At 47.9% G+C, this 20,920-nt stretch overlaps 1 protein-coding gene across 1 annotated transcript; it reads right to left on the bottom strand.

The window, feature by feature from the left end:
• Window positions 1-10,989: 10,989 nt before the first annotated feature.
• Window positions 10,990-17,386, bottom strand: LOC128301412 (VWFA and cache domain-containing protein CG16868). Its single transcript, XM_053037865.1, has 4 exons — window positions 16,561-17,386; window positions 13,569-16,487; window positions 13,226-13,502; window positions 10,990-13,144 (listed from the first exon to the last, which is right to left on the bottom strand). Exons 1-4 carry the CDS (start codon window positions 16,954-16,956, stop codon window positions 12,198-12,200), a joined length of 4,539 nt encoding a protein of 1,512 aa, XP_052893825.1. The 5' UTR covers window positions 16,957-17,386; the 3' UTR covers window positions 10,990-12,197.
• Between the last annotated feature and the right edge of the window lie 3,534 nt (window positions 17,387-20,920).

Genomic DNA, 20,920 nt, shown 5'->3' with positions numbered 1-20,920 from the left:
GGCAGAAAACTCGCCAAAAACGACCAGTTTGTCATGTTCTGATACCAGGACAGCATCCAACGCAGGAGGATGCGTTTTCCGTGTTTTTCGAGGCAGAAAACTCGCCAAAAATGACCAGTTTGTCAAGCTCTGATACCAGGAGAGCATCCAACGCAGGAGGATGCTTTTCAGTGTTTTTCGAGACAGAAAACTCGCCAAAAATGACCAGTTTGTCAAGCTCTGATACCAAGAGAGCATCTATTGCAGGAGAATGCGTTTTCCGTGTTTTTCGAGGCAGAAAACTCGCCATAAATGACCAGTTTATCAAACTCTGATACCAGGAGAGCATCCAACGCAGGAGGATGTTTTTTCCGTGTTTTTCGAGACAGAAAACTCGCCAAAAATGACCAGTTTGTCAAGCTCTGATACCAGGAAAACATCTAATGCGAGAGGATGCTTTTTCAGTGTTTTTCGAAGCAGAAAACTCGCCAAAAACGACCAGTTTGTCAAGTTCTGATAGCAGGAGAGCATCCAACGCAGGAGGATGCTTTTCAGTGTTTTTCGAGGTAAAAAACTCGCCAAAAATGACCAGTTTGTCAAGCCCGGATACCAGGAGAGCATCCAACGCAGGAGGATGCTTTTTCCATGTTTTTCGAGGCAGAAAACTCGCCAAAAACGACCAGTTTGTCATGTTCTGATACCAGGAGAGCATCCAACGCAGGAGGATGCGTTTTCCGTGTTTTTCGAGGCAGAAAACTCGCCAAAAATGACCAGTTTGTCAAGCTCTGATACCAGGAGAGCATCCAACGCAGGAGGATGCTTTTTCCATGTTTTTCGAGGCAGAAAACTCGCCAAAAACGACCAGTTTGTCATGTTCTGATACCAGGAGAGCATCCAACGCAGGAGGATGCGTTTTCCGTGTTTTTCGAGGCAGAAAACTCGCCAAAAATGACCAGTTTGTCAAGCTCTGATACCAGGAGAGCATCCAACGCAGGAGGATGCTTTTCAGTGTTTTTCGAGACAGAAAACTCGCCAAAAATGACCAGTTTGTCAAGCTCTGATACCAAGAGAGCATCTATTGCAGGAGAATGCGTTTTCCGTGTTTTTCGAGGCAGAAAACTCGCCATAAATGACCAGTTTATCAAACTCTGATACCAGGAGAGCATCCAACGCAGGAGGATGTTTTTTCCGTGTTTTTCGAGACAGAAAACTCGCCAAAAATGACCAGTTTGTCAAGCTCTGATACCAGGAAAACATCTAATGCGAGAGGATGCTTTTTCAGTGTTTTTCGAGGCAGAAAACTCGCCAAAAACGACAAGTTTGTCAAGTTCTGAAACCAGGAGAGCATTCAACGCAGGAGGATGCTTTTTCCGTGTTTTTCGAGGCAGAAAACTCGCCCAAAATGACCAGTTTGTCAAGCTCTGATACCAGCAGCGGTGGATCAAACGGTAGGCGAAGTAGGCGGTCGCCTAGGGCCTTGCCGTGTTGGGGGCCCTAACAACTTGTGCCGATTGTGCGATTTTTGGAAATATAGCAGCAGAGTTAATTTATTGGACAAAATCTAATTAAAAAGGTAGATTAAAATTGTTCGAAAATATCCTTAGCTTTTATATATCCTTGGTTAGATATTTTTTTATTTGATTAGCTATATCGGCCCGGTTACAACGCTACGCAAGTGAAGTATTCAGTGTATTCAAACTCCTTCTTCGTTATCGGCACGACATCTTTAGGATGTTTAAGCCTACCATTTCTATTTTTATTTTTACTTTATTTACCCGTTGGATAGTCAGTGCTGCGTACGGAGGTTTGGTGGTCCAAATGAAATTTTTCCGTGGTCCTGTCTTGTGCAGACCGACTGCGCTATCAATACACCATCTGGCCGCCCCGTGAACCCTTATATGCCCTTTTACTTCAACCTATTCATGTGTTCTATTTCTTGAACGGAATTTTTTCATCTGTTCGTAAATGATCCTACCGTTAGATGCTAGAATAGAAACCATGCTTATTTTCACTTCCGCAATATTCGCAAGCTATTGCCATTGCGATACTCGTGGTGTGGTATTGTTTTCTCTCACCGATTGAACCGTGAAAATGTCCAGCCTACGTGTTTCGGAACAGTATTGTGGTGAAGTATTGTGTTTAGTATTTCGATTGTCACAATTTGTGTAAGTTTGCAAGCCGGTAAAGATGTTATAAATGACAAAATCTGTCAGTATACTAGGACATAGCTAGCATTGTCATAGAATATTAATAAAATCATATTGCAATCATTAGAACTTTCTTTTCTGTTCGATATTTGATACTTCATGGTTCTTGGAATACCATTTCTGTCTTTCTTGATTATTACTTAATCGAAGCTGGGCTGTAGGTCCAGCTTATGTCCACCCATCCCAAACTGTCCAAACACTTCATCATATCCCTTTGTAGAATACTGTTCAAACTACATTGCTGTAATCTCGGTAACATTTGCATCGTTGTTAAACTGAAATTGTTCTAAAATTTCCAATTCTAAATCCATACGGTTTTAGATCATCGCCGCGAAATCGTTAATCTAAATTAAAAAAAGAACACGAAAAAAGATACTTGAAGAAATCAAGTATGCATTGATATAAAAACGATGTGTTCAGTGAAGAACCTATCATAGTAGTCTTGCTAAAACATTGTTGGCGATATCGTGCGTGCTGAAAGCGGTCTCGTTTTCTTGCATTGAAAACTCAGTTTGTTTGAGAAAAATTTGTGAGAGCTTTGTGGTGTTGTAAACCTATAATTTGACTGACTATCAAATTGTGCCTGAGGAGCACGTAATACTGATGTAAATGTGCAAGTGTAAATGTGACGAAATGATCGCAAGTATCTTCACAATGACCGAAGAGATCGGCCCAGTAATTCTAGGATTTCTTGACGCACGGACAACTGACCTAAACTTGGAGCATCAAACTTAATACGCGAAAATCAATCGAGCGATCGAAATTCACATTAATATGTGCAGGGCCACGAGAGTTGACAAATTTGTCCAATGACCAAATAAACTGGGCAACTGTGAAAACCACTATAATGTTGCCGCGCACACAATTGTTTTCAGATTTCCGATACCAGGAGATCATGTTTTTCCAGAGGTGACATCTGCAGCTTGGGACAAATTTGCATATCACAATTGCTATTGCATACTATCAAACACGTGAGAACGATCGCTAATAAGTAATATCAATAAAACGGAAAGCATCCTTCATCTCGCTCAAACTTTCCGTCGGCTGGTACGAAATTCCATACAATACCAGCTGTTTTCCGATTTCCGATACCAGGAAAGCATCCACGGAAGAGGTAGCACCTTGTACAGCAATTTTGCTCGAAAACCGCCGAAAGGTATGCAATATTTGAACATTAACTTTCCCGTTGGTCGAGTAAAATTTTGCAGCAATTTTACTCATAAAACGCCGAAAAGTATGCAATGTTTAAAAATTTCTTCGAAAACTACCAGTTTCCGAATGTATAGTACCAGGAGAGCATCCACGGAAGAGGTAGCTCCTGGTACTGCGCCGTAAGGTATGCAATGTTTATACACTAACTTTGCAACCAATTTTCCGCCGTAAGGTATGCAATGTTTATACACTAACTTTTCATACAAACCAGCTGTTTTGAGATTTCCGATACCAGGAGAGCATGTTGTTCAAGAGGTAACATCTTCCAATCCCCCTCCCTCCTTCCCCCTCCACGATGGCGTCCAAGATGGCGGACAACATGGCGGCCAAGATGGCGACCAAGATGGCAGCCAAGATGGTGGACAAGATGGTGGCCAAGATGGTGGACAAGATGGCGGACAAGATGGCGGACAAGATGGCGGACACAAGATGGCGGCCAAGATGGCGGACAAGATGGTGGACAAGATGGCGGACAAGATGGCGGACAAGATGGCGGACAAGATGGCGGACAAGATGGTGGACAAGATGGCGGACAAGATGGCGGACAAGATAGCGGACGAGATGGCGGACAAGATGGCGGACAAGATGGCGGCCAAGATGGCGGACAAGATGGCGGACAAGATGGCGGACAAGATGGTGGCCAAGATGGAGGACAAGATGGTGGCCAAGATGGTGGACAAGATGGCGGACAAGATGGTGGACAAGATGGCGGACAAGATGGCGGACAAGATGGCGGACACAAGATGGCGGCCAAGATGGCGGACAAGATGGCGGACAAGATGGCGGACACAAGATGGCGGCCAAGATGGCGGACAAGATGGTGGACAAGATGGCGGACAAGATGGCGGACAAGATGGTGGACACAAGATGGCGGCCAAGATGGCGGACAAGATGGTGGACAAGATGGCGGACAAGATGGCGGACAAGATGGCGGACAAGATGGCGGACAAGATGGCGGACAAGATGGCGGACAAGATGGTGGACAACATGGCGGACAAGATGGCGGCCAAGATGGCGGACAAGATGGCGGACAAGATGGCGGACAAGATGGCGGACAAGATGGCGGACAAGATGGTGGCCAAGATGGTGGACAAGATGGCGGACAAGATGGAAGACAAGATGGCGGACGAGATGGCGGACAAGATGGAGGACAAGATGGCGGACAAGATGGTGGACAAGATGGCGGACAAGATGGCGGGCAAGATGGCGGACAAGATGGCGGACAAGATGGCGGCCAAGATGGCGGACAAGATGGCGGACAAGATGGCGGGCAAGATGGAGGACAAGATGGCGGAAAACATGGCGGACAAAACGGTGGACACAAGATGGTGGACAAGATGGCGGACAAGATGGCGGACAAGATGGCGGACAAGATGGAAGACAAGATGGCGGACGAGATGGCGGACAAGATGGCGGACAAGATGGCGGACAAGATGGCGGACAAGATGGCGGACAAGATGGCGGACAAGATGGCAGCCAAGATGGCGGACAAGATGGCGGCCAAGATGGCGGCCAAGATGGAGGACAAGATGGCGGACAACATGGCGGACAAAATGGCGGACACGAGATGGCGGACAAGATGGCGGACAAGATGGCGGACAAGATGGCGGACAAGATGGCGGACAAGATGGCGGACCAGATGGTGGACAAGATGGCGGACAAGATGGCGGACAAGATGGCGGACAAGATGGCGGACAAGATGGCGGACAAGATGGCGGACAAGATGGCAGACAAGATGGAGGACAACATGGCGGCCAAGATGGCGGACAAGATGGCGGACAAGATGGCGGACAAAATGGCGGACAAGATGGCGGACAAGATGGCGGACAAGATGGCGGACCAGATGGCGGACAAGATGGCGGCCAAGAGGGAGGACAAGATGGCGGACAACATGGCGGACAAAACGGTGGACACAAGATAGCGGACAACATGGCGGACAAGATGGCGGACAACATGGCGGACAAAACGGTGGACACAAGATAGCGGACAACATGGCGGACAAGATAGCGGCCAAGATGGCGGACAAGATGGCGGACAAGATGGCGAACCAGATGGTGGACAAGATGGCGGACAAGATGGCGGACAAGATGGCGGCCAAGATGGCGGACAAGATGGCGGACAAGATGGCGGACAAGATGGCGGACAAGATGGTGGCCAAGTTGGTGGACAAGATGGTGGCCAAGATGGTGGACAAGATGGCGGACAAGATGGAGGACAACATGGCGGCCAAGATGGCGGACAAGATGGCGGACACAAGATGGCGGACAAGATGGCGGACAAGATGGAGGACAAGATGGCGGACAAGATGGCGGCCAAGATGGCGGACAAGATGGCGGACAAGATGGCGGCCAAGATGGCGGACAAGATGGCGGACAAGATGGCGGACCAGATGGCGGACAAGATGGCGGACAAGATGGCGGACAAGATGGCGGACAAGATGGTGGCCAAGTTGGTGGACAAGATGGTGGCCAAGATGGTGGACAAGATGGCGGACAAGATGGAGGACAACATGGCGGCCAAGATGGCGGACAAGATGGCGGACAAGATGGAGGACAAGATGGCGGACAAAATGGCGGATAAGATGGCGGACAAGATGGCGGACAAGATGGCGGACAAGATGGCGGACAAGATGGCGGACAAGATGGCGGACAAGATGGCGGACAAGATGGAGGACAAGATGGAAGACAAGATGGCGGACAAGATGGCGGACAAGATGGCGGCCAAGATGGAGGACAAGATGGCGGACAAATTGGCGGACAAGATGGCGGACAAGATGGCGGACACAAGATGGCGGACAAGATGGCGGACAAAATGGTGGACACAAGATGGCGGACAAGATGGCGGACAAGATGGCGGACAAGATGGCGGCCAAGATGGCGGCCAAGATGGCGGACAAGATGGCGGACAACATGGCGGACAAAATGGTGGACACAAGATGGCGGACAAGATGGCGGACAAGATGGCGGACAAGATGGCGGACAAGATGGCGGACAAGATGGCGGCCAAGATGGCGGCCAAGATGGCGGACAAGATGGCGGACAAGATGGCGGACAAGATGGCGGCCAAGATGGCGGACAAGATGGCGGCCAAGATGGAGGACAAGATGGCGGACAACATGGCGGACAAGATGGCGGACAAGATGGCGGACAAGATGGCAGACAAGATGGCGGACAAGATGGCGGACAAAGTGGTGGACACAAGATGGCGGACAAGATGGCGGACAAGATGGCGGACAAGATGGCGGCCAAGATGGCGGAAAAGATGGCGGACAAGATTGCGTCCAAAATGGCGGACATCATGGCGGACAAAATGGTGGACACAAGATGGCGGACAAGATGGCGGACAAGATGGTATACAAGATGGCGGACAACATGGCGGACAAGATGGCGGACAAGATGGCGGCCAGGATGGCGGCCAAGATGGCAGCCAAGATGGCGGACAAGATGGCGGCCAAGATGGCGGCCAAGATGGAGGACAAGATGGCGGACAACATGGCGGACAAAATGGCGGACACGAGATGGCGGACAAGATGGCGGACAAGATGGCGGACAAGATGGCGGACAAGATGGCGGACAAGATGGCGGCCAAGATAGCGGACAAGATGGCGGACAAAGTGGTGGACACAAGATGGCGGACAAGATGGCGGACAAGATGGCGGCTAAGATGGCGGCCAAGATGGCGGACAAGATGGCGGACAAGATGGCGGACAAGATGGCGGACAAGATGGCGGACAAGATGGTGGACAAGATGGCGGACAAGATGGCGGACAAGATGGCGACAAGATGACGGACAAGATGGCGGACAAGATGGCGGACAAGATGGCGCTCAAGATGGCGGACAAGATGGCGGCCTAGATGGCGGACAAGATGGCGGACAAGATGGCGGACACAAGATGGCGGACAAGATGGCGGACAAGATGGCGGCCAAGATGGCGGACAAGATGGAGGACAAGATGGCGGACAAGATGGCGGACAAGATGGCGGACAAGACGGCGGCCAAGATGGAGGACAAGATGGCGGACAAGATGGTATACAAGATGGAGGACAAGATGGCGGACAAGATGGCGGCCAAGATGGCGGACAAGATGGCGGACAAGATGGCGGACAAGATGGCAAACACAAGATGGCGGACAAGATGACGGACAAGATGGCGGACAAGATGGCGGACAAGATGGCGGACAAGATGGCGGACACAAGATGGCGGACAAGATGGCGGACAAGATGGCGGAAAAGATGGCGGACACAAGATGGCGGCCACGATAGCGGACAAGATGGTGGACAGGATGGCGGACAAGATGGCGGACAAGATGGCGGACAAGATGGAGGACAAGATGGCGGACAAGATGGCGGACAAGATGGTGGACGAGATGGCGGACAAGATGGCGGACAAGATGGAGGACAAGATGGCGGACAAGATGGCAGCCAAGATGGCGGACAAGATGGCGGACAAGATGGCGGACAAGATGGCGGACAAGATGGCGGACAAGATGGCGGACAAGATGGAGGACAAGATGGCGGACAAGATGGCGGCCAAGATGGCGGACAAGATGGCGGACAAGATGGCGGACAAGATGGCGGACAAGATGGCGGACAAGATGGTGGGAAAGATGGCGGACAAGATGGCGGACAAGATGGCGGACAAGATGGCGGACAACATGGCGGACAAGATGGCGGACAAGATGGCGGACTAGATGGCGGACAAGATGGAGGACAAGATGGTGGACAAGATGGCGGACAAGATGGCGGACAAGATAGCGGACAAGATGGCGGACAAGATGACGGCCAGGATGGCGGACAACATGGCGGACAAGATGGCGGACAAGATGGCGGACAAGATGGCGGACAAGATGGCGGACAAGATGGAGGACAAGATGGCGGACAAGATGGCGGACAAGATGGTGGACAAGATGGCGGACAACATGGCGGACAAAATGGTGGACACAAGATGGCGGACAAGATGGCGGACAAGATGGTGGACAAGATGGCGGACAAGATGGCGGACAAGATGGCGGACAAGATGGCGGACACAAGATGGCGGACAAGATGGCGGACAAGATGGCGGACAAGATGGCGGCCAAGATGGAGGACAAGATGGCGGACAAGATGGCGGACAAGATGGCGGACAAGATGGCGGACAAGATGGCGGACAAGATGGCGGACAAGATAGAGGACAAGATGGCGGAAAACATGGCGGACTAGATGGCAGACAAGATGGCGGCCAAGATGGCGGACAGAATTGCGGACAAGATGGCGGCCAAGATGCAGGACAAGATGGCGGACAAGATGGTGGACAAGATGGCGGACAAGATGGTGGCCAAGAAGGAGGACAAGATGGCGGACAAGATGGCGGCCAAGATGGCGGACAAGATGGCGGACAAGATGGCGGACAAGATAGTGGACAAGATGGCGGACAACATGGCGGACAAAATGGTGGACACAAGATGGCGGACAAGATGGCGGACAAGATGGTGGACAAGATGGCGGACAAGATGGCGGACAAGATGGCGGACAAGATAGCGGACAAGATGGCGGACAAGATGGCGGACAAGATGGCGGACAAGATGGCGGACAAGATGGCGGACAAGATGGCGGACAAGATGGCAGACAAGATGGCGGACAAGATGGCGAACAAGATGGCGGACAAGATGGCGGAAAAGATGGCGGACAAGATGGAGGACAAGATGGAGGACAAGATGGAGGACAAGATGGAGGAAAAGATGGAGGACAAGATGGCGGACAAGATGGCGGTCAAGAAGGCGGACAAGATGGCGGACAAGATGGCGCACAAGATGCCGGACAAGATGGCGGACAAGATGGCGGACCAGATGGCGGACAAGATGGCGGATAAGATGGCGGACAAGATGGCGGACAAGATGGCGGCCAAAATGGCGGACAACATGGCGGACAAAATGGTGGACACAAGATGGCGGACAAGATGGCGGACAAGATGGAGGACAAGATGGCGGACAACATGGCGGACAAGATGGCGGCCAAGATGGTGGACAAGATGGCGGACAAGATGGCGGACAAGATGGTGGACAAGATGGCGGACAAGATGGCGGACAAGATGGCGGACAAGATGGCGGACAAGATGGCGGACAAGATGGAGGACAAGATGGCGGACAAAATGGCGGATAAGATGGCGGACAAGATGGCGGACAAGATGGCGGACAAGATGGCGGACAAGATGGCGGACAAGATGGCGCCCAAGATGGAGGACAAGATGGAAGACAAGATGGCGGACAAGATGGCGGACAAGATGGCGGCCAAGATGGTGGCCAAGATGGCAGACAAGATGGCGGACAAGATGGCGGACAAGATGGAGGACAAGATGGCGGACAAATTGGTGGACACAAGATGGCGGACAAGATGGCGGACAACATGGCGGACAAGATGGCGGACACAAGATGGCGGACAAGATGGCGGACACAAGATGGCGGACAAGATGGCGGCCAAGATGGCGGACAAGATGGCGGACAAGATGGCGGACAAGATGGCGGACAAGATGGCGGCCAAAATGGCGGCCAAGATGGCGGCCAAGATGGCGGACAAGATGGCGGCTAAGATGGCGGCCAAGATGGCGGACAAGATGGCGGACAAGATGGAGGCCAAGATGGCGGACAAGATGGCGGACAAGATGGCGGACAAGATGGCGGCCAAGATGGTGGACAAGATGGCGGACAAGATGGCGGACAAGATGATGGACAAGATGGCGGACAAGATGGCGGACAAGATGGCGGACAAGATGGCGGACAAGATGGAGGACAAGATGGCGGACAAAATGGCGGATAAGATGGCGGACAAGATGGCGGACAAGATGGCGGACAAGATGGCGGACAAGATGGCGGACAAGATGGCGGACAAGATGGCGCCCAAGATGGAGGACAAGATGGAAGACAAGATGGCGGACAAGATGGCGGACAAGATGGCGGCCAAGATGGTGGCCAAGATGGCAGACAAGATGGAGGACAAGATGGCGGACAAGATGGCGAGCAAGATGGCGGACAAGATGGCGGACAAGATGAAGGACAAGATGGCGGACAAGATAGCGGACAAGATGGCGGACAAGATGAAGGACAAGATGGCGGACAAGATGGCGGTCAGGATGGCGGACAAGATGGCGGACAAGATGGCACTTGTCTAATGGAACAAAGAATGCTATAAAACATAATAAATTGTTGAAGTTGTTCAGTAAGTAGAAGCTCACCGCAGAAATCAACCGTTCATTTTTGTTCATCGCCTAAAACATCGACGTGAGCAAATGATCATGGAGTTAGTCTTTCAACACAAAAACTTGACCTAGCATTTTAGTTTCCAAATGCTGAAAGCTATGCAAATCTAACCGACTGTGCATAACACAAATTATTATTATTATTATAATTTTACGCGCTGTTTGCATAATAGCGCGTTGTCTTGTTATGCGTTGTTTTGTTATGCATTGTTTTTAAAATTAGAGGCCCCAACTATAATTCCGCCCTGGGCCTCCCAGGGAAATGATCCTCCACTGTACAGAAATTACAACAATTAGCTATATATTAAAGGTTCTTTTCGGATAAGACATTTGAAACCATAAAAAAGTATGATAATTTAATGAAATCTGTTAAATAAGTTTATTTAGGATGTCGCGTAATATTTTCCGTTTCTTCACTTTCGACTCAACATCAGCCATAAAATAAAAAAAAAACGTTACATACATTTTACCAAATCTCTTCCGCACCAGCGGTCTATCCGATTACCTAGAGGCATATGTGTTCGCGTATACCCTGCCGTATACGTATAGAGAAAACCGAGTCAGAAACACGATCCACATTTGTACATTGCAAATTAATTAAACCTAAACAGCTGCACATCATAAAAGGAAGCACATGGGTACACAGTTGGCAGAGAGATCACGATCGATGATCTCGTACAATTCGCTTAGTACAGCTAATGTTAGTTGAACGATCAATGCGTATATTGTCCAGTTAGTTCAGTTCGACGAAGATAAGTTGGTTCCAACAAGAACACTGGTGAAAACCTGGGGAAGGATATGTAATGTGAATCGTTACAATTTATGGTACACTATTTAGCAGCCTACAGTTGTGTTAAACAATCTCTTACACACGCATTGAACATTAGTCAATGGGTATCGTCGTCCGTTAAAATAGTCAGTGGTAAGCAATAAATGCTTTACGGGTGCACAGTTTATCCTGATCATATAACTGGTGCTAGTTTCTAGTTTGATATTCGTTTCACACGTCCTGTTATCCTTCGTTTGTTCTATTTCCTTAAGCCTAGCTTAAACAATAATAAAAAAATATAGTATAAAGGCAAGCGTCTCTCTTCGGTCGGGGAGCAAAAATCACTCCCACTCCGGCAGAGTTCAACTTTTTGTTGGCAGCTATTATATTTCGGCACAATTCCATCTCCCGGAACTTCCATTCAAAGTAATCTCAGTCTCGATTTTAAAATGATGTTAAGAGTTAGTATTGATGCACGTTACGTAGGGAGTAAATCTTCTCCTTCAAGCAACGATATGATGACGTTGTGTTTTGAAGAAACTACTACGTAACTAAATCTTCTAGTTTGCATTATTGACGAACCATTCATAAAACTACCACTGGTTCTCACCTATAGCTCGAGCAGTGTTCTAAAGCAAAATGATACCATCTTAACACATGGTGAGAGGAATGCCAACAAACTATACACGGACCATCATCCGTCGAAATGGATGGATGGGAAAATATTTATCCTGCGGTTGTGGTTAAATCGAAGGTTACAAAAGGTACCTTCCTTTCTATTTGAGCTACACACCTTCCTTTTAGGACACTTCCATATTTCGATGGACGGTTACAGGGACGAGGATGTGATGACCACTTGTTGTGGTCGAGACGGGTGATCCCGGCGGTAAAACCGTAGTTCCCAGCACACCCGTTCTAGAAATGGATGTTGGCGAGGGAAGCAAGGTGTGCATGGCCGGGTCCGCGAACCGATCGATCGTCGTTCCGATCATTTTCGACTCGTTAAGCATCGGAGGCTTCGACAGAAAGGAGCTCCCGGGACCGCCCGTGTGATTGCTGTACGGGCTGGAAACGGATGTGCTGATGGACGCACTGTCCGACATTGAAAGTCGTTTGTTACCAACACCGGTACCGTGCCCACCACTGCCGGACGGAATTCCCTGCGGATCTACATTGGACAGGCACAGATGCTCCGATTCCTCATGGTGTGTCATGGTAGAGTAGCCATGGTCAGACGAGCCACCACCACCACCACCGTTCGGGCGGCGATAGTCAGACGACATCTGGTACGGTGAGGCTACATTTGGAATAATCATGTAATTCGCATTCTGCTGCCCGTTCAGTAACAGATTTTGCTTCGCGTTCGTACGACTAATGTCACAATCATCGGACGGGCTGCCGTCATCCAAATCAAATCGCGACAACGGCAAACCGTGGCAGTGATCCGCGACGAGATCATCATACAAATGCTCGGAAGCTCCACTTTGGTCAGCATTCTGGCGGAAGCAATACATCGCAAAACCAACCACGAGACAAAGCGCAAGAATAGCACCAGCAACGGGACCGATCGAGCTGTAGGCGGGTGGCAAAATTGACTCCATGTTGTTACCGGTGTATGCTGCGTCACCGTACGGTGTGGGCGCTCCGAATATTCCATTAAAGCAGGCTAGCTGGGCCGTACAAAAAGGTGTATTGAGTCGATTTTCACCATCGACATCAACCTGACACCATTCACAGCCAACCAATCCTGTTAAACATTAGAATTAAGGAAGACAATAGTAAATCATCAAATAATAATATAAAATTGCATTTAATATGTTCCACTTACCCATACACTCGTTTTGTGTCGTATAGTCCTCGCAATTTATGTTTGTACAGCTCTTCAAGTCATAGTCCGCTTCGTAATTGATGGCACTCATCGAAATCAATTCCTCGGGCAGTGGAGAGCAAAGTGGTACCGGGAAACTTCCAGCAGATTTCGTTCGTTTCGGCTGAGTTGCACAGCTTCCTTCAAGATCTGAAACGCCATAGTCTAAAGGACACTCGCACGGACATTCACACTCAGTCTGTTCCATTCGGTTGCAGTTAAGACATGAGTTGCCAACCTGTAAGCGTACACAAACACATAAGATTAAACATACAGAACAATATAATATAACGATATAACTTACCGTACTGCAAGGACAAAATGCTCCTCCATCGTTAGTGGAGTTAACAATGCCGAGGAATAGATTCGTGCCAGGAATCAGCGCGATCTGGTACTTTGTTTTCTCTCCATACATCAGATTGGTGATGACGTCCTCTGTCGACAGACTCATGTTAAACTGATAAAACCGCTGTACCGTTCGATTAACATAGTTATAGCACATTTTCTTCGTGACCAGTTGTTTATGGTTGAGAATGTCGTTGGCGACCTGCGACTCCTTGTGCGTTATGTGTTCAACCGGACGGCGGGTGTTTCCGGATCGTAGCGGTGCTTCAGCAACCATCGGATGTGCTACCAGGTAGCCACGATCATCCATGAGCAAGCATTTAATATTTTCCATACTACAAACAGATGCCGAATCAAGCAACAACTTGTAAAAGAACGTTTGCGTAAAGTCCATTGCAACAACGGCGATTGCTTTGTGATGTGCGGTGTTGCTGGCCGTTGTACTCGTTCGTCCTTCCGATATCGCATAAGCGACACTTACGACATATCCAGCACCACCAGCATCGAGATAGGGCTGGGTAAATACCAACCGGCCCGGATATTCCATCGCCTTTACGAACCACGACCGCTTCGTTGGTTCCAGGTCAGTATCGAGCAAACCACCGGGAAACATTTGCAGCACACCGTTAACGGTAGCGGCATAACGCCTAACGATGTACCGGCTAAGATTGCTTTGAGCGTGGCGGACTTGGTAATCGTACAGTATTTGCAACAGTGCCAAAACATCGCTACGTACATCAGGCTGCAGACCTGGGTTGGCAAACAGTAGCTTGCCGTACGTGTCCTTCAGGTAAGCCATAATGTTTTGTATAGTCCTAACGTTAATTTCCTCGCCGGTGCCGTCCCGGTTGTTGCGAATATGTGTAAATGGGGACTGGAACGAAGAGGAACTCAGATAGAGTGTGCTGGCGTCAACAATGGCTAATTGTTTCACCAATCGACACAGCGATCCATCGCCACCCGATTGCAGCAGATCCACTGGCGGTCGTTGCAGTTGAGGCGGAAAAATATCAATACGGTGATAAAGCAATGTCGAGAGAAGATTTCTCGTCGTGATACTACTGGCAGCGATGAAGTTGTATTCGACACTATTCCGCCCATCGCTGCTTCCCGTCAATGGATGAAGGTACTGCACCGGAGTTTGAGAAGTGTGGGGTTCATCCACATTCAACGAGTTGTCGGAATCGACACCGAGCGTTCGTACGATGCACACGATGTAAGAGTATACACGCTTCCAATAGTACATTGTAGTACGGTTTGTGCCGTAGTGATTGATGCGCAAGTTACCTTCCGGATCGGCCAACATTCGCTTGTATGCCGGCGCGAAATGCTCGCGTTCGAGGCGCGTTATGTTGGTTATGTAGAAGCTTCCACGAGCAGCCAGCGGTCGCGGAAAGGATGGATGCATAATTGTGTTGCCCTGCAGATCGATTAGGAATGCGTACGAATCATCCTGCTGCCGATAGTATGCTACATGCTCCGCCAGATCGCTCAGATAAAGATCAACTCCAACAAGACCGTGAACCCCTACAGGGTAACTCACGGTAACTACGGTATCGTGCAGTGATGGATCGTAGTACGGTAAGTGTATACGCAGATGTTCCTCAATGAAGCGACTCGCGCTTAAAAACGGTTCCATTAAAGCCACGATGAAACGCTGAGCATCGAATGAATGTTTCGATATCATTACCATCTTCCCGGCGGGATAGATCACTTGGGAGAGATTGTACCGTGCGTAGTTCTGTGTACTAATATCCGCAATAAGCTGCTTCTCGTGTGCAACTTCACGCTCGTCCAGCAATATTAAGCAACTGTTGATAATGACCGGATAGGGCAATCGTGTCTGACCTTCGTGAACTGTATGCAGGATGGTTTTTGGTGCAGTTGAGCCCGGTGGTAACAGTGCCCGACCGAGATACAGAAAAACTACCGGAACTTCGTCGTCGTGCGTTCGATAAATGTCGGAGAACGCATCAAACGCATATTGGAAGCCCGCCGAATGATCTGTCGTCTGTTTAGTTCGGTTGAGCGAATCAATAAAATCCACCAATCGATCCTTTTCGTCCATTGTGGCGCGTACAAATCGATTCGGTGTACGGCAGTCGAAAAATTCGTCCGAAGTAATGACGCGCTGTCCGATCGCCACGATCGAAACGCGATCGTTCTCGTTGAGCAGATACAGCACAAACTTGCTGATGGCTTTGGCTACCTCGAGCTGGTCGTATGTTATCGTGTTTCCGACGTCCAGCAAAATCAGCACATGTTTGTTGCGAACGGCCGATAGGAACAGTGCTTTGAGTCGACCGTCCCTTGGATAGTAGTGGCATTTGTAAGCGCTTGCATGATCAAGCGAGGAAAGGTAGAACTGCTGTCGGTAGCTCAGATAATTCTCATCCATTTGAGCACTGTGCTTGGTAAATAGCTGCTGCAAGTTGGCATTGTTATCGTCGATAGTTTGATCGGTAATGCGTATTCTTGGCCGATCGGAATCCGCGTTCGTTGGAAAGGCACTGAAATCTAGGAAACCGCTGGTGGCGAAGCTATTGTTAGAACCGTTGGTATTCACCAAAACGTCACCGGACGGGGAATACGGTCTGCTCAACGAAACGTTAGATAGTTTCGTGCTTTGAATGAAGCTCTGTAAATCGAACGGCGCTTCATCTTCCCATGGGTTTATGAGCTCGCTGTAGGGACAGGGATTGATGAGTGTGTTATACTTTGCACCATAGCTGCTGCCAGTGAGTTGGATGAATCGACGCAGATGTTCGATCACCGATATCGTCTGATTGAGCTTCCGAGTTAGCCTGAGAGCTATTTTTTCCAGTAGCTCGGCGTCATTGTGAGTCGTTGATATGATTTTCATGCTATCGTACAATTTCTACAAATAAGGGAAAGTCAACATTGCAATTACTGCATTCTTCACTGAACGCATTTATAGTCGAAAATGTTACCTGAACATTGGGAACACTTAGTTCTCCATTTCGGATATGGTCGAACGTAGTTTCTAGTGATTTTGTCAACTCCTGAACGCTATATTCTACAGATCCCGCAGATGCTGATGTTGTTGAGCTGCCGGAACTCGGCGCGGAAGCTGTCACCGACGACGACGGTGAAACGGGCGATATCGATGTGGGTACAGATATCACCGCCACCGAAGGCACTTGGTTGTTATCGGAACTTATCGGTACACTTACACTTACGTTGCTTATCGACGAAACTATGCTATTTACAAAAATTGTGCTGCCAGACGCTACCGCTCCTTGACACCGCAGCGGAATCGGCAGTAGCAGCACAATAAGCATCAACATTCCGAAATAATACTGGACGGTGTGGACAAGTCGCTTCATATTGGCGGTGATTCCTTTCTTCCAGCGAGGAAAAGCTTTCTTTTCGTCCCTCAGCGATCCATACGATTTGGAACGGAACACACACACGCAACACGATCTTTCACACGCACACAACTACACGTAAACAAGGGGAACTTCGGCCGCAAATCGTATTGCTTCTCGCTTTGGAATTTCCTACGCACAGCATATCCGCTATCGATGCATCTCTCATGAATTTTACGTGCGTAATGTAATGGTTTGTAGAATATGTATCGTGTCACGAGCACTTGTTCCATACGATGATATCGCGCACTGTTCCTCGCACACTTCACTGCGGTATTCGCGATGTTTGGGTGATGGTTTGTAAACTTAAAACTAAACCGTTTTCTTTTGCTACAAACCAATATGTATCTTTTGTCTAGCCCCGTTTGGTTTCAATCAGGTGCAACGATTGTTTCACTTTGTTGGCACCGAAACGAGAATTTAGTGAAAAACAGCAGGAAAACGATCTCAACGCGACGTGCTTTGCTTTTCTACCTTCGCGTTTGACAGTACGTGAAACTAGCCCTAAATATTTTCGCACGTGTCACTTCAGTCAACAGCAAACCGCGGCAGAAACAGGGTTGAATCGATAAGCATGACGAGTTATACCAAATATTTATACAAATCTATGCCTGGTTAATCTTCTTGCCGTTATCCTTCGATAGGTTTATAGACGATCATTCGTAAATTTCTGATATTTCTCTATTCCAGTTGATTGGGTTATGTACGATTTTACATCATCAATAACCACCATTAGCGCCCTCTGTACGGCAATACTTGAACGTGCATTGGCCGTGATGCCAGTTTAGTTTGAAATCGTTATCGACGTTGGCGGATTTATAACCACGTGCGTATTACCACGTGCCACTGCCACGTAACAACGTGCGTACTGCCAAGTATGGATGGAGAGAGTATGAATTTACATATTTTTGCTTAATTAAAGATTAAATTGATCCGATCCCAATTGATCAGTAAAATATAGTTCAAAAAATGATTTTCTGTTGAGCAAATCAATGTTAATACATATTTGAAGTTGGCTACAATAAAGCTTACGAGAAGTATTATTTATTGTAATTATTTAACCTGACCTAAGCAAAATGGCAGCGCAAAGTAAAAATCTAGCTAAAGAGATTTGAACAGGGAATTATAAAAACGCAGCCAAGGATTTAATACGTTCCATCGTTCTCGAAAGAGATAGGAGATAAGGAGGTATATCGACGAGAGTACTACAGCTTCGTTAATATAAAAGATGAACATTCAGAACTTCTACATCCCTTACAGCATTGTGGTTTCCAACAATGTCCATGACGGAGCTAACAACCAAACGGAGGAATAGGTAGATTATGAATATGATCATGGTCAACAGTGTTGTGATAGCCGGGATTAAGTCCCTCACGATTGTGGTGCATGGCTAGATGACATAGAGACACACGTATATCTTCAGATCCCTACCATAGGAATGACCAAATCGTCAGCGAGATTTTGCTTTATCTATGCCTCTGATGCCACAGCTACTATTCATCGCTACTGTTAGATACTACTTTTAAAGTAACTGATACATGTCCTTGTAGCGAAGTGTTAGAGACGAGCATTTATCTAGTATTTTTTAGATTATAAACTTTGTCGGCAAGGCACGGATCTTATCCAGATTAAATATTACTGAGTAACTGAGTACTTCAGCGATGATCTGCCTAATGAGCATTAAGTGCGAACGGTTTTATAAAATCTGTCATGGATCATATTATTCTCATAGCTTTTTTCCACCGCAACCTCAGGAGATATTGGCTTGAGAATGGAGGAATGTGCTTAATGGTTTTTTTAAAACTATAATTACCAGTAAGTTATAACTGACGCCAGTTATGGCGAACAGACAGGTGAGCACACTTCTGGAAACGTGAAATATTTCAACTATCTTGGGTTTAACGTCTGCTTCGACAACAATATTGATGGTGCTAGCTGCCAATCGGTCTTTTTACAGTCTGAAGACTATTCTGGACTATACTGAAGGTCTATTCTGGATACAACCAAACTCTCTGGAGACTTGGACTTTGTCTAGATCCCTCGAAGAAACCCTCTTAGCCGTGATAGAAAGGAAGATGCACGGAAGAATTTTTGACGCCATTTGTGCGGATGGACAAGGGAGGAATCAGTACAATGACGAATTCTTCGTGCTGAACGATGAATCCACTTTACTAAATTAAACTGGACTCACCATTGCACCGAAAAAGTCTTTTTAAGATGCGTGGACAGAGCATGCGCAGTGGGATCTCACATTGGGATCAAGTGATAGAGTTGTTGCGCCGGCCAGAAAGGCCCGGATATTAGATTGGCAGGCGAAGGCGCTCGGACCTTGAGCGTTATAGAGAACTCCTGCAGATGATTAAGTTGCAGGCAGAATGCGATTGTAGCACCGGATATGATTTCTTTCGATAAAACTCATCGCCAAAGAATATTGCTATTTTAACAACACAAATAATAAAACTCATTACACCGACGTTAGGATTATTTTTCGGAGGATTTTTATATTTATTTCAATATAAAACATTCTATCAACTATTAAATTAAAACGATATTTACAATTGCATGTTTGTGTATGTGTAATGTGTGAACATGAATCCATGCAGGCGGCCGTGTTCCAGCACACTATTGGAACGTAACAGGGGACGATCGGAAGAAAACCACGAAACTCTCAAAAAACGATCGTATTTGTGCATTTTCTTTGTCAACGTTCATTCATTGTTTTTTTATGTTTTGTTTTTACTTTCAGTGTAGCGATTGGTTACGCGGTGGTTGTTGGGTATTTTCACCATTTTTCGTGTTAAAACTTGTTCCATTTCTCCTCCAGCGTTACACATCGTGGAAAAAAGAGGGCAGGATAGTGCTACTTGTTAGAAGCTCATTGCATAAACCATATCCATCAGGCTACGTTCATCTAGCGGTGAGTAACAAACCGATACATCACAGTGTCGCTTTCGGCAAAGACACACGAAACGGCCAGTAAATCTCAGCACCAAGATATCACGGGAACATTCCAAAGGATAGCATAAATCGTCACCGCACACACAACGGGCCGTTTTGATTCGCGCTCTTCCAGCCATTACTGACTCCAACATTCGCCGATGCAGTTATTATGTTCTCTTAGCGCAAAAAAGTAGGCCAGCACTCGGTGGAAATAGTGCGCCAGGTCGTCATCAAACCGCCAGTCGATGTCGTCGGTAGGCGAACATACTTTACGGTTATTATCACTATTATTATTATTTCACAACGTTCAGTTCCTGATCGGGCTATTAGAAGAGGTAAAAAAAAAGTGCAGAAAACAACACAACGCACTCACACACGACCCATTTAAGAGATGCAACGACTAATGTGGAATGAAAAATGCGGGCAAAGAAAAAAAAACGTTGGCAGCATGATTGCAGAATTATGAAATGTGCAATCGAACGGAATCGCGGGCCGCCTTTTAACGACAAGTCGTGCGCCGGGTCGTCCGGGGTTTCCGCGTCGGAATTCTGTGTGGTTGCGAAAAATTTGCGCCCAGGCCTGATAGATAAATTATGCTTACAGGTCAACGCCGTCGCACGTACCGCCACCGCCAAATGGATCAATAACATTCAATTTTGCGTTGATTTATGGGGAACGGTTTCTTTTTTCCCTCCTTCCAATCGGCGCGCGCAAAGCCGACGCGTACGATCTTCAAAGGAAAAATCCAAATCACTGTCCGCGAAACGGCGCCCCGCCACACACCGGGTACGAAAGTTTCAACAGAGCGATTAATATCGCACACCGAGAGAGCGTTTGAAGTCCAATTTTCCCCCGTACCGGCGATGTGGGAATACTGGGGTTGGAGCGCTAAACGCAAAGTAATTCATGGTGCGCGACGTCCCAAAAGTGTTGGGCCATATTAAATTACAGCATTAAATGGTTGGTGCATGGCTTCCGACAC

The sequence above is a fragment of the Anopheles moucheti genome, chromosome 3 (genome assembly GCF_943734755.1).
Source record: "Anopheles moucheti chromosome 3, idAnoMoucSN_F20_07, whole genome shotgun sequence".
Lineage (NCBI taxonomy): Eukaryota > Metazoa > Arthropoda > Insecta > Diptera > Culicidae > Anopheles > Anopheles moucheti.
This window is presented reverse-complemented; position numbering and strand designations above follow the sequence as displayed.